The 13,741-nt window shown below is 43.3% G+C and overlaps 1 protein-coding gene across 2 annotated transcripts in view; it reads left to right on the forward strand.

Moving 5' to 3' along the window:
- Tbc1d9 (TBC1 domain family member 9) overlaps window positions 1-13,741 on the forward strand; it is a 109,356-nt gene that overhangs the window by 91,240 nt on the left and 4,375 nt on the right. For both annotated transcript variants that reach the window (XM_055621027.1, XM_055621028.1), the window contains exons 17-18: window positions 8,788-8,853; window positions 10,096-10,182. In XM_055621027.1, the coding sequence (XP_055477002.1) occupies window positions 8,788-8,853; window positions 10,096-10,182 (153 nt within the window). The remainder of the gene's footprint in view (window positions 1-8,787; window positions 8,854-10,095; window positions 10,183-13,741) is intronic.

Consider the following 13,741-nt stretch of genomic DNA (forward strand, 5'->3'; position numbering starts at 1 on the left):
AGGTGAGTCTAGGTCCTATTAAAGTAACAATCAGTAGGAACCAATTGTGCCTTGCACCATATGCTTTAAATGACATATCCGGGCAAAGATGAAAGGCCAGGCAGAGAGATGGTGCTGGCTCCAGAGAACACTCTTCCTCTGTAGGAACAGTGTCTAGAAGGCAAGAGGAAGCTGTACTACCTGGGAAGGTCTTCTTAGGTTAAGTATGTTATCATAAATATAAAGCCTTGTACACATACTTCAGGTAGGCTCATCCGGAGGTGTTTTAAGGATATTCATAATGCACACAGCCCTCTGAGCTAATGATGGCCGCTGCCATTCCTATACTATTCTTCCTGCCAGACACCAATCCAGTGATTTCTCTGCATTTTGCCCCAGGGCACAAGTTACAGACTTCAGGTTTGACTTCTGACAGCCCCTAGGGGTAGCTTGTGTTGTCACTAAGAGGCCAGTTCTAGCTGCCCTAACAAGATGCTTTTTAGTCTGAGTAATTTTTACACAAAAGAAAGAAATTGCTCCCAGGTCTAGATAGCGGGTGCTCCAAGGTCCAGGGGCATCACATTTTGTTTCAGTGGTGGACAGTTCTTTCTGTGTGCTGACATGTGGAGGAAAAGCAAGCAGAGTCCCTTCAGTAAGGACACCAGTTTCATTGTCAGAGCCCTCATGACCTACTCACCCCTCAAAATCCAGTGGCCCCATCACATTGGAGATCCAGTTTCAATGTAGGACCTGTGGGGTGACAGCAGCACTTCTTCGGGTCACAGCGCTATGTGCCTGTCTGCAGGTGACACTGCTATCGAAGAAACAAAGGCTCGGTGAGGTTAGGTGACTGACCTTTTAGGCAGCAGTAAGCACCTGCCATCAAACCCACTGAGAGGTGAAAATAGTTTCACGCAGGGCAGAAATGAGGGTTATTTGGCCCAGATGCCTGTCCTTCATTTCTGACACAGAGGACATTTCTTCTAGAACAGCCCCCAGGGACATTGGTTCAGAGCTTGCATAGACGCAGGCTGTAGGTAAGAAGCCACAAGGACTGAGAGGTTGGGAGAGTAACAGCATCCCTTCCCACCTGAATTCCCAGTCCTCTCTTTTTGAACAGGCTCATCTTCAGTTAGGGGCTTAAGTTAATATTTCTAGATGACTTTCCGATGCCAGGAGTAACTTGGAGCATACAGGGAAAGTGACAGGATTCTTTTGACTGTACTTTTTTTTATTAATTACACTTTATTCACTTTGTATCCCCCCACAAGCCCCTCCCTCGACCCTCCCAATCCCACTCTCCCTCCCCCTTCTTCACGCATTCCTCTCCCCAAGTCCACTGATAGGTGAGGACCTCCTCTCTTTCCTTCTGATCTTAGTCTATGAGATCACATCAGGAGTGGCTGCATTGTCATCTTCTGTGGCCTGGTAAGGCTGCTCCCCCCTCAGGGGGAGGTAATCAAAGAGCAGGCCAATCAGATTATGTCAGAGGCAGTCCCTCTTTCCATTACTATGGAACCCACTTGGACACTGAACTGTCTTGTGCTACATCTGTGCAGGGGTTCTAGGTTATCTCCATGTCTGGTACTTGGTTGGAGTATGAGTCTCTGGGAAGATCCCTGTGTTCAAATTTTCTGGTTCTGTTGCTCTCCTTGTGGAGTTCCTGTCCTCTCCAGCTCTTACTATTTCCCACTTCTTACATAAGATTCCATGCATTCTGCCCAACAGTTGGCCATAAGTCTCATCGTCTGCTTTGATAGTCTGCAGGGCAGAGCCTTTCAGAGGCCCTCTGTGGCAGGTTCCTAGGTTGTTTTCTGTTTTCTTCTTCTGATGTCCATCCTCTTTGCCTTTCGGGATGGAGATTGAGCGTTTTAGTCAGGGTCCTCTCTCTTGCTTAGTTTCTTTAGTTGTACAGATTTTAGTAGGTTTATCCTATGTTATATGTTTATATGAGTGAGTATATACCGTGTGTGTCTTTCTGCTTCTGGGACAGCTCACTCAAGATGATCCTTTCCAGGTCCCACCATTTACCTGCAAATTTCATTATTTATTAATCATTGCAGAGTAATACTCCATTGTGTAGATGTACCACAATTTCTGCATCCATTCTTCAGTTGAGGGGCATCTGGGTTGTTTCCAGCTTCTGGCTATTACAAATAAAGCTGCTACAAACATGGTTGAGCAAATGTCCTTTTTGTGTACTTGAGCCTCTTTTGTATATATCCCTAGGAGTGCTATGGCTGTATTTAGAGGAAGCGTTATTCCTAGTTGTCTGAGAAAGCGCCAGATTGATTTCCAGAGTGGTTGTACAAGTTTACATTCTCACCAGCAGTGGAGAAGGGTTCCCCTTTCTCCACAACCTCTCCAGCATGTGTTGTCACTTGAGTTTATCATCTTGGCCATTCTGATGGGTGTAAGGTGAAATCTCAGGGTCGTTTTGATTTGCATTTCCCTAATGGCTAATGAGGTTAAGCATTTCGTTAAGTGTTTCTCTGCCATTCGATAATTCCTCTACAGAGAGTTCTTTGCTTAGCTCTGTTCCCCATTTTTTTAAGTGGATTACTTGGTTTGCTGCTTTTCAGCTTCTTTACTTTTTATATACTGGATATTAGTCCTCTGTCAGATAAAGGGTTGGTGAAGATTCTTTCCCAATCTGTAGGCAGTCATTTTGTTTTGATGACGGTGTCCTTTGCTTTACAGAAGCTTTTCAGTTTCATGAGGTCCCTGTGCTGTTGGTGTTCTGTTCAGGAAGTTGTCTCCTGTACCAATGAGTTCTAGGGTATTCCCCAATTTTTCTTCTAACCGATTTAATATGTCTGGTTTTATGTTGAGGTCTTTGATCCACTTGGACTTTAGTTTTGTGCAGGGTGATAAGTATGGGTCTATTTGCATTTTTCTACATGTAGATATCCAGTTAGACCAGCACCATTTGTTGAATATGCTATCTTTTCTCCATTGTATGGTTTTGACATCTTTGTCAAAGATCAGGTGTCCGTAAGTGTGTGGGTTTATTTCTGGGTCTTCTGTTCAGTTCCATTGATCTACCATTCTGTTTCTATGCCAGTACCATGCAGTTTTTATAACTGTTGCTCTATAGTACAGCTTAAGATCAGGGATGGAGATACCTCCAGAAGATCTTTTATTGTAGAGGATTGTTTTAGCAATTCTGGGTTTCTTCTTACTCCATATGAAGTTGAGAATTTTTCTTTCCAGGTCTGTAAAGAATTGTGTTGGTAATTTGATGGGAATTGCACTGAATCTGTAGATTGCTTTTGGTAAGATGGCCGTTTTTACTATGTTAATCCTGCCAAGCCATGAGCATGGGAGATCTTTCCATCTTCTGATATCTTCTTCTAATTCTTTCTTCAGAGACTTGAAATTTTTTTCATACAAGTCTTTGACTTGGTTGGTTAGGGTTACACCAAGGTACTTTATGTCATTTGTGGCTATTGTGAAGGGTGTTGTTTCCCTAATTTCTTTCTCAGCCCTTTTGTCTTTTGTATACAGGAGTGCTACTGATTTTTTTGAGTTAATTTTGTATCTGGCCACTTTGCTGAAGGTGTTTATCAGCTGTAGGAGTTCCCTGGTAGAGTTTTTGGGGTCACTCGTGTATACTATCATATCATCTGCAAATAGTGATAATTTGACTTCTTCCTTTCCAATTTGTATCCACTTGATCTCCTCCAACAGTCTTATTGCTCTAGAAAGGACTTCCAGAACTATATTAAAGAGATATGAAGAGAGTGGGCAGCCTTGCCTTGTCCCTGATTTCAGTGGGGTTGCTTTAAGTTTCTCTACCTGTAGTTTGATGTTGGCTCTAGGCTTGCTGTATATTGCCTTTACTATGTTTAGATATGTGCCTTGTATCCCTGATCTCTCCAATACATTAACTTGAGTGGATGTTGGAATTTGTCGAATGCTTTTTCAGCATCTAAGGAGATTATCATGTGTTTTTTTTTTTCTTTCAGTTTGTTAATATGGTATATCACATTGATGGATTTCTGTATATTCACCCACCCCTGCATACCTGTAATGAAGCCTATTTGGTCATAGTGGATGATATCTTTGATGTGTTCTTGTATTCGGTTTGCAAGTATTTTGTTGAGTATTTTTGCATCAATGTTCATAAGGGAGATTGGCCTGATTCTCTTTCTTTGTTGGGTCTTTGTGAGGTTTAGGTACCAAGGTGACTGTGGTTTTATAGAATGAGTTTGGTAATGCTCCTTTTGTTTCTGTTGTGTGGAATAGTTTGAAGAGAACTGGAGTTAGCTCTTCTTTGAAGGTCTGGTAGAATTCTGCGCTGAAACCATCTGGTCCTGGGCTTTTTTTTGGATGGGAGACTTTTGATGACCACTCCTATTTCCTTGGGGGATATAGGACTATTTATTTACCTGGTCCTGATTCAGCTTTGATAAGTCAAATCGATCAAGAAAATTGTCCATTTCATTTAGATTTTCAAATCTTGTGGCATATAGACTTTTGAAGTAAGACCTAATGGTTGTTTGGATTCCCTAAGTGTCTGTAGTTATGTCCCCCTTTTCATTTCTGATTTTGCTGATTTGGATGGTGTCTCTCTGCCTTTTAGTTAGCTTGGCTAAGGGTTTGTCTATCTTGTTGATTTTCTCAAAGAACCAGCTCTTGCTTTCATTGATTCTTTGAATTGTTTTATTTGTTTCTAATGGATTGATTTCAGCCCTGCGTTTGATTATTTCCAGCTGTCTACTCCTTTTTGGTGTGTCTGCTTCTTCTTTTTCCAGGGTTTTTAAATGAGCCATTAAGTTGCTTGAATAAGCTGTCTCAAATTTCTTCTTGAAGGCACTTATGTGCTATGAACTTTCCTCTTAGCACTGCTTTCATTGTGTCCCACAAGTTTGGGTATGTTGTGTCTTCATTTTCATTGAGTTCTAGGAAGACTTTAATTTTTTTCTTTATTTCTTCCCTGACCTAGCTGTCATTTAGTAGCAAGTTGTTCAGTTTCTATGTCTGTGTAGGCTTTTTGCTATTTCTGTTGTTGTTGAGGTCCAGCTTTATTCCATGGTGATCAGACAGGATACAAGGGATTATTTCAATCTTCTTGTATCTGTTGAGGCTTGCTTTGTGACCAACTATATGGTCTATTTTGGAGAAGGTTCCATGAGGTGCTGAGAAGAAGGTAAATTCTTTTGTGTTTGGGTGTAAGGTTCTGTAAATGTCTGTTAGGTCCATTTGATTCATGACCTCTGTTAGAGACATTGTTTCTTTGTTTAATTTCTGTTTAGTTGACCTGTTCTTTGTTGAGAGTGGGGGGTTGAAGTCTCCCACTATTAATGTGTGGGGATTTATGTGTGGTTTAAGTTTTATTAATGTTTCTTTTACAAATGTGGGTGCCCTTGTATTTGGGGCATAGATGTTCAGGACTGTGATGTCTTCTTGGTGGAATTTTCCCTTGATGAGTATGAAGTGTCCTTCTCCATCTCTTTTGATTAATTTTAGTTGAAAGCCTATTTTATCAGATATTAGAATGGCTACTCCTGCTTGCTTCTTGGGTCCATTTGCTTGGAAAGCCATCTTCCAACCCTTTACCCTCAGGTAATGTCTATCTTTGTGACTTAGGTGTGTTTCTTGTATGCAACAGACTGCTGGGTTTTGTTTACACATCCATTCTGTTAGTCTGTGTCTTTTTATTGGAGAATTGAGTCCATTGATGTTGAGAGAGATTAATGACCAGTGGCTGTTAGATCCTTTGATTTTGATGTTGGCTGTGGTCATAAGTTTGTGTGCTTGGTTGCTTTTTTTTTTTTTTTTACTGTAGTGAGGTTAATTATTTCCTGTGTTTTCTTGAAAGTAGCTAGTTTTCTTGGGTTGTATTTTCCCTTCTAGTGTCTTCTTTAATGCTGGATATGTGTGTAGGTATTGTTGAAATTTGTTTTTGTCATTGAATATCTTGTTTTCTCCGTCTATGATGACTGAGAGTTTTGCTGGGTATAGTAGTCTGGGCTGACATCTGTGTTCTCTTAGGGTCTGCATGATATCTGTCCAGGCACTTCTGGCTTTCATAGTCTCTATTGAAAAGTCAGGTGGGATTCTAATGGGTTTGCCATTATATGATACTTGGCCTTTTTCCCTTGCAGCTTTTAGTATTTTTTCTTTGTTCTGTATACTTACTGTTTTGATTATTATGTGGCAGGAGGATTTTCTTTTCTGGTCTAATTTATTGAGTGTTCTGTAGGCCTCTTGTATTCTTATTGGCCTCTCTTTTAAGTTGGGGAAATTTTCTTCAATGATTTTGTTGAAAATATTTTCTGGGCCTTGGAGCAGGGAATCTTCTTTTTCCTCTATTCCTATTATTCTTAGGCTTTGTCTTTTTATGTTGTCTTGAATTTCTTGGATGGTCTGTGTCAGGAATTTTTTAGATTTAACATTTTCTTTGACAAATACATCTATTTCTTCCATTGTATCTTCCACACCTGAGATTCTTTCTTTCATCTCTTGTAGACTATTGGTTATGCTAACCTCTGTAGTTCCTGTTTTCTTCCCTAAGTTCTTTGTCTCCACAATTTTCTCCATTTGTGTTTTCTTTAATTTTTGCAATTCTATCTTCAGATCTTGAGCTGTTTTGTTGATTTCCTTCACTTGTCTGACTGTATTTTCCTGTTTTTCCATCTCCTTCAGCTGTTTTTTTGAACAATCTTCTGTTTCTTTTATTTCATTCAGTGATTTAAGCATTTCTTCTCTAAAGGCCACAAACTGTTTGGCTGCAGCTTTCTGTATTTCTTTACGGATGGCCATAATCTGTTTGTTTTTATCTTCCTCTATTTCTTTACTGATGGCCATAATCTGTTTGAGTTTATCTTCCTCTAGGTCTTTACCCATTTTATTTGTTTCCTCTGTTATCCTCTTCATGAGCATAGATCTTAGGTCCTCTTCTTGAATTTCAATTATGCTGGGGTGTCCAGGGCTTCATGCCCCTGGATAACTGCGTTCTGGAGATGCCATATTGCTCTGGCTTTTGTTGAGCTTTTATGCTGGCCTCTACCCATTGGGCTATCTTAGTTGTTTGGGGTTAGTTTCTGGTGGTTCCTGGAATCCTGTGGTGGAGAGAATCCCCTTGGCAGGAAGATGGTTTTTCCTGAAGGAAGCCTTCTCAGTTTTTGGGTATAGTTACTGGATGGCCAGTGTTTTTCAGGAGTTACCGCTGCTCACCTCAGAAATAGAGACCTGAGTGGTAACTGTGTTCCTTGTTAGTCGAGAGGGCTCTTCTCTCACCCAGAGAAGTCCTGAAGACAGCTGCCCTGCTTCTGGGTTTCTTGCTGTAAATTTAGTGATCTGCTGCTGTAACCTGTGTGTCCCGTGGTTTGGTCAGTTTTGTTAGGGATAACTGGTCGCCTCCTGGAGCAGTATCGGGGGGTTGATCTCGGGGATTCTGGGCTTTTGTAGGTCTGAGGTTGGGGCTCTGTGCCCCAGTACCCAAGTGGTAATCTGTGTCAGGTGTGTACCGCCCTCCTGGTAACAACAGGCTATCTGGTACACAGCAGGTCCCTGGTTTGGGCCAGTCTGGTCTGCGGGGCCTTTTCCAGGGATATACTGGGTGGCCTAAGTCCGTCCCCTTTGCTTCCTTCCCTGTGAGGATTTTTCCCGACAGTGACTCCCAGTCTCTGGTGCCCTGGGGCGCACAGTTCTGTCTGTGGCGGAAACCTGGGAGCACAGCAACTGTCTGTGCCCGCTGCTGGAGCCCAGTTCAGTGATGGCGGCTCATACCTGCTGGTCTGTGAGACTTTTTCTGGGGAAAGACTGGGTGACCCAAGTCAGTACCATTTCATTTCCTTCCTTTCCTGTGGGGTTTTCGTGAGACTGGGACTCCCAGTCTCCGGTGTTTTTTGCTACCAATCAGCCTGGGAAGGTGATCAGGACACGCAGGCGTGTGGCTCTGGTCTGGCGACCTAGTGCCTGCGGGACCCGGGATCTCTTCCGGGTTCTGGCTGGGTGACCTGAGCGTGAACCTGACTGATCCCCATGCCGTGGGGGTTTCCTCTCACCTGGGAAACATGATTTCTGTTGTTTTAGGGCCCAGAGTTCAGTCTCTTGGTCGATGTAGGGAAAATGTTGTCCTGCTCCTCAGATGCAGTGTTCTCCTGGTGCCGCCATCTTGTGTCCCCCCCCATATTCTCCTTTTGATTGAACTTTATAAAGGCAGAATAAATTAAAATGAAGGGTAGAGTAAATGAAAACAAATATTTCAGGGAACTCAAAAAACACTGAGAAAGGATTTCTCCAAAAAGGAATTTGGAAATAACCTTAAATAGGCTCTGCTTTTATTCTTGAATTCTTAGTTGTTTGGGATGTTAAGGCCCAGTTTTAACCTTAAATAGGCTCTGCTTTTATACTTGAATTCTTAGTTGTTTGGGATGTTAAAGCCCAGGTTTTACGATCTTTCCTGTTAATAATTCCCATTAATAATAATGTTATTAATGTAATTAATACATTTAAAATCTTTGTGTCTACTAACATATGTAGTTCTTGAAGGTGTCATGGGGCCCCAGTGTCAAGATCACTGGTAGATTTTGCTGTCATCATCTCACCTCACAAAGGGGAAACTGAGGATAGAGGGAGGTTAGCCCATCTGTAGAGCACGGTTAGGTACAAAACATTTGAAACCAAACCTTCAGGTTCTGATCTTAACCCAAGTAGGTCCCGGGCAGAACTTCTGTCACATGACGTCTTGATCTGACAATAAAAAAGTATACTTTTTGCCACCTTCCTAAGCCCTAAGCCCGGGGGCATCACTAACTCACAGGACACCTTTCACACCAGTTCTTTCATGATTTCTAGGTGCCGCATGCCATGGGGACCTCACAGAGAAACTCAAACTCTTGTACAAAATGCATGTCTTGCCTGGTAAGTGAACTACACAGAGCATCATGTGTACTGGTACTCGGGGCCTGGCTGCATGCACACTGGTATGCTGGCCCTGGCTCCACCTCTCTTCCTTTGGTGACATCTGTCTGTCTGTTTTGATGTAAGATCATTCATTCTTTCCCAAAGGCCAGGCCAAGTAGTTACTCACCTTCCCAAATGCTGTCCTTGATTTGATTGTCATTTGCCCAGCTCCAAAATGAATTGAGCCATCTTCGAGAGAAAGGGTGCGAAGTCTTTGGTGGTCTACAGGACACAAACAAGCAATGCAAGGGGGAAAATCAGAAGCCAAGGGGCTTGTGTCCTGAGTAGCAGTTTGTGTCATTAACTTATTTATTTACTTTACTTCTGGATCATAGCTTCCCGTCCCTCCTCTCTTCCCAGTCTCTCCCTCTCACCTTCTCTCGCCCGTGTCCCTTCCCTTTCTTCTCAGAAGAGGGGAGGTCTCCCACGGCTATCAGCCAGCCTTGCCTTATCAAGTTGCAGTAAGAGACTAGGCACATCTTCTCCTATTGAGGCTAGACAAAGTGGTCCAGTCAGGGGAAGGGAGTCAAAGGCAGGCAACAGAGTCAGAGACAGCCCCTGCTTCTGCTCCTAGCAAGGAGTCCCACATGAATACCAAGCTGTACACATCTGTTACATATGTGCACAGAGCTTAGTCCATCCTATGCATGCTCTCTGGCAGGCGGCTCAGTCTCTGTGAACCCCTGTGGGCCCAGGATAGTTGGTTCAGTAGGTTTTCTTGTGTGTTCTTGACCCCTCTGACTCCCGCAATCCTCTGAGTAGCAGTTTTAACATTGGAGGGGACAAATAGGCATGTTGATGCTTGGGTGTCATTTTAAATAAGGCTGGTCTCAACTGGGGTAGATTTATCAAATACTAAAGAAATAAAAACGGGCAGATTCTCACTCACATCCCAGATAGGAGTAAATGTGGGCATGAATAGCAGACAGTGTCCTACAAATGACCTATAAAGTATTATTTCAAAGTCTTTGGGAAATTGTCCCAGTAGAGAGGAAATGTGGAGGGACCCTGGTGTGGGGTTAGAAAGAAGATGAAGTTAGAAACAGAGTGGTGCCCACAGAGGCCTTAAAGGCGCTTCTGTCCTCCATCCCACTTTGATGACTTGAGACTTTTCACCCTCCCCTGCCCTTTTCCTGAGTGAGGAAACTTATTGCTGAGTCCCAGCCCCAACACCTCACGGATGTGTTCCCTCTCCCGCAGAGCCATCCTCCGATCAAGATGAGCCTGACTCTGCCTTTGAAGCGACTCAGTACTTCTTTGAAGACATCACCCCAGAATGCACACATGGTAGGTGATGTTTCTCCCACAGGGACTTTTTGCCTCCTTAGAGCCTGCTCTTATTGGGGGAAAGACTTAACCTCCAGAGTTAGTCAAAGAAATATATGAGTCAGGTTGCCTAATATGGACCTTCACATTTTTTAAGACAAGCAACATTGGGCAGCTATGTCACTCACTGGGTACCACACCCGCTGCACCCTGCTGTCTCAGCAAAACTATGGCCTGTACTGCAACACACTTTGCTTCCCTTCGCCAGCTAGGGTCATCCTCCTTGCAACATTGTCCAGTTGCCATACTGCTATCCACAATCACCACTGACTGGGATAAGAAGGCATTCTCAGGCTGGGGTGGGGGGGATGGCTTGGGCTTTAAAGTGCCTGCCTTGCATCTCCCCCTCCCCCCCTCCCCCGAGGGAGGAGCAGCCTTACTAGGCCACAGATAAGGACATTGCAGCCAGTCCTGAAGATACCTTATAGGCTAGGGTCAGATGGAAGGGGAGGAAGACCTCCCCTATCAGTGGACTTGGAGAGGGCAAGGAGGAGATGAGGGAGGGAGGGTGGGATTAGGAGGGAAAAAGGGAGGGGGCTATGGCTGGGATACAAGTGAATGACCTGTGATTAAAATAAATAAAATAATAAAAGAAAAGAAAAAAAGTGCCTGCCGTGCAAACACAAAGACCAGAGTTCTACCCCCAAACCCACATTTAAAAACAAGCAGGGTGTGTGTAGCATGCACTTAGAATCTCAGCTCTGAGAAGGCAAAGCTCTCTGGCCAGCTACCTTACCTAATGGACAAGCACCAGGCCAAACCCAAGGTAATGCTATTCCTGAGATATAACACACAGGTACAAACACACACACACACACACTCATGAACACATGTGAGAGGGGGTTGTTTAAAAATTGAAAGGAGACATTGGATAACATGTATACGAAGTGCGAAGCAAAGGACAGCTCATGGGATAGACTCAACCCACTGCCTCTTTTGGCCCATGAACTTAGAAAGCTGTTCACATTTTCAATGTTCAATTTTTTTTTTTAAAGTCAGATATAGTGTATTTCTTGCTGTGCAAAAAGTATATAAAATGTAAAGCCCAGTACTGGTAAGTAAAGCCGAAGGCGCATGCTGCCACGCTTACGGATTTATTCCATGCAGCAGCGACAGTACCAAGCAGTGAAGGCAGAAACCACACAGCCTACAGAGCTAAAACACAGCAGGCCTCTGCACTCACTGTCACAGATGCAGCCGATAGTTTTATTGAAAACTACTCAGACAAAAGCAGCACATCCAGACTGGACACACTCAATCCTCTTTTCTTTTTCTTGTCGATACTTCTTAAATACTGGAGCATTCCAACTGTTTACACAGCGTTTACATCACATCAGTTGTAATTTAGAGACGGTTTAAAATATGCAGGAGAATGTGAATAGACTGTACACAAGTATGGAGCAGATCTGAGTGCCTGAGGATTTGGTATCCACAAGGGGAGCCTGGAACCAAGCCTCCAAGGAGTTCCAGGGATGACGGTTCACCAGCTGGCCCATTTCAGCAGTTTGCCAAGTCCTCTTTGTGATTATTTGGTCCACACAGAATCAATTTGGCTTAAATATGCAGGGCAGCTCACTGCATCCATCTCCGAATGTGGCTTTTGTCTTGGGAGCCTAAGCCACAGCCGCTGCTGCTGCTGCTTGAGGTCCCTTCCTACTCGTTGGCTAGCCTCAGCACCTCACCCAAGTCCAGCCCTAACACAGGCTGCCTCTGGGGTGGTTTGTGTGTTAGTTTGGTCCTCTTCGTTCTTGCTGTAACTGAATACATGTAGCACATAGCTGCTTTTAAACCTCAGGTGCAAAGGAGTTGGATGGAGCAAAGGGAGCCAGATTCTGGAGTCATGTAGTTTGCAGCACAGTTGAGGATAGGAGCGAAGACAGAGGGCGAACCTGCGAATTGACACCTAGGCAACCACAGGCAGAATCCTGCCTCTGCGCCTGTCTCTCTGTGGAGCACGATAGTTGCCGCACTGGTGTTGGAGACCTAAGGGGATCCTGTAGTATGGAGCAGTGGCCTCTCACAAGGTCCTGACCACACCTACTGTTCTTCCTGTGGGCAGCCATGAGTCTGCAAAACATTGACCTTGCCTACCTTCTTAGGCCTTCCACCTTTCAGTTTCAGAAAGGATCCTCCTTTTATTGCAGATGCTTCTGTGATGGTCACATTCCACACTGTGCAGTGTCCTTAAACAGGGCTTTTTCAGAGTGCTTTTCTAATTCCAGAAGCTCTGTTGCTTTGTGTTGGATGGTTTGAAATATAGATTAAAATACACAAGATAGGCTGAAAACCTTACTCATACATTAACTAATTAATCATATCTTGGAATTTTGCTTTTCCATACTTTCTTATAGTGCATGTGATTATGCACACATAACATACCCATCAAAACTGAGATCATGCTACTTTTACAGTTTTGGTTTTGTTTTTGCTAAATGCTAGAGACAGAAGCCAGCACCTTGCAAAGGAAGGATTTTCTCACTGAGCTACATTGCCAGCCCTTGCTTTTTTGTTGTTGTTGTTTTGTTTTTTAGTTTTATTACATCTCTTTATTGTGTGTGTCAGAGAGCATGTTTGGAGGTCAGAGGACAATTTGCAGGAGTCACTTCTCTCCTTGAGCCCTGGGGTCCCAGGGAGTGGAGTCAGCCCATTAAGCCTGACAGCAGACATGAGCTCAACTTGCCAGCCCCCATTTTTGTTGTTGTTTTAAATGGCAGTCTCTGCGCTTCGTTAATTATTGTTTCTTAAAATCCGATGAGAATATTGATGTCATTAGGAATTCTTTTCTGAAAAATTAGTCTCATTTCCTTATCCCACTAAAAATCCTCTTGTCCTTGTCCCTCCAACTGAAAAGCTGCAAGGCAAGTTGGAAAGTTAGCAGCCTCTATCTTAGCTGAGGAAGTGCAGGACATACCCTCACAGTCAGCCCACTTCATCGGAGTCCAAGGATGTTGTAGCTCTTGTCCTTCAGGTGTCTATGTATCCTGGAGTGTCCAGTTTAGAGAAGAAAACAAAGTTGTAACTGGGCTCTTCCAAAATCATATTTTAGAGTTGCCAAATTATGAAAAAAAAAAACAACAAAAAAGCATGTTTTCTTGCTTCTACCAGCATTTCTGTTTCCCTGAAAAAATGTTCTTGATCCTGTTTCAAATCACAGAAGACATTTGAGAGGTTCAAGGATCACAAATAGGATGGAGGAATGGAGGGCAATGTGCTGGGAAAGCACCACCATTTCCAGTAGCTTCTAAAGACTGCCTGGCATCCGTCATCTTTTAATTTTTCATTGTACAATAAACCCCAGCTGTGAGAAGTAAACCTGGGGCCGTCCTTCACCTAGAGCTGGGGTTGTCAGATAAAATATGTCCAGCAAAGCTCAAATTTCTAAAAAAAAATAACTTGTTTAGTATAAGTGTACCTCATGTGATATCAGAAATACATTTTGATCAACAGATTTATCTAACATAGGATACTGGTATTTTGTGTGTGTGTGTGTGTGTGTGTGTGTGTGTGTGTGTGTGTGTGT

This window comes from Psammomys obesus, unplaced genomic scaffold, assembly GCF_907164565.1.
Source record: "Psammomys obesus unplaced genomic scaffold, mPsaObe1.curated_primary_1811, whole genome shotgun sequence".
NCBI classification, from domain to species: domain Eukaryota; kingdom Metazoa; phylum Chordata; class Mammalia; order Rodentia; family Muridae; genus Psammomys; species Psammomys obesus.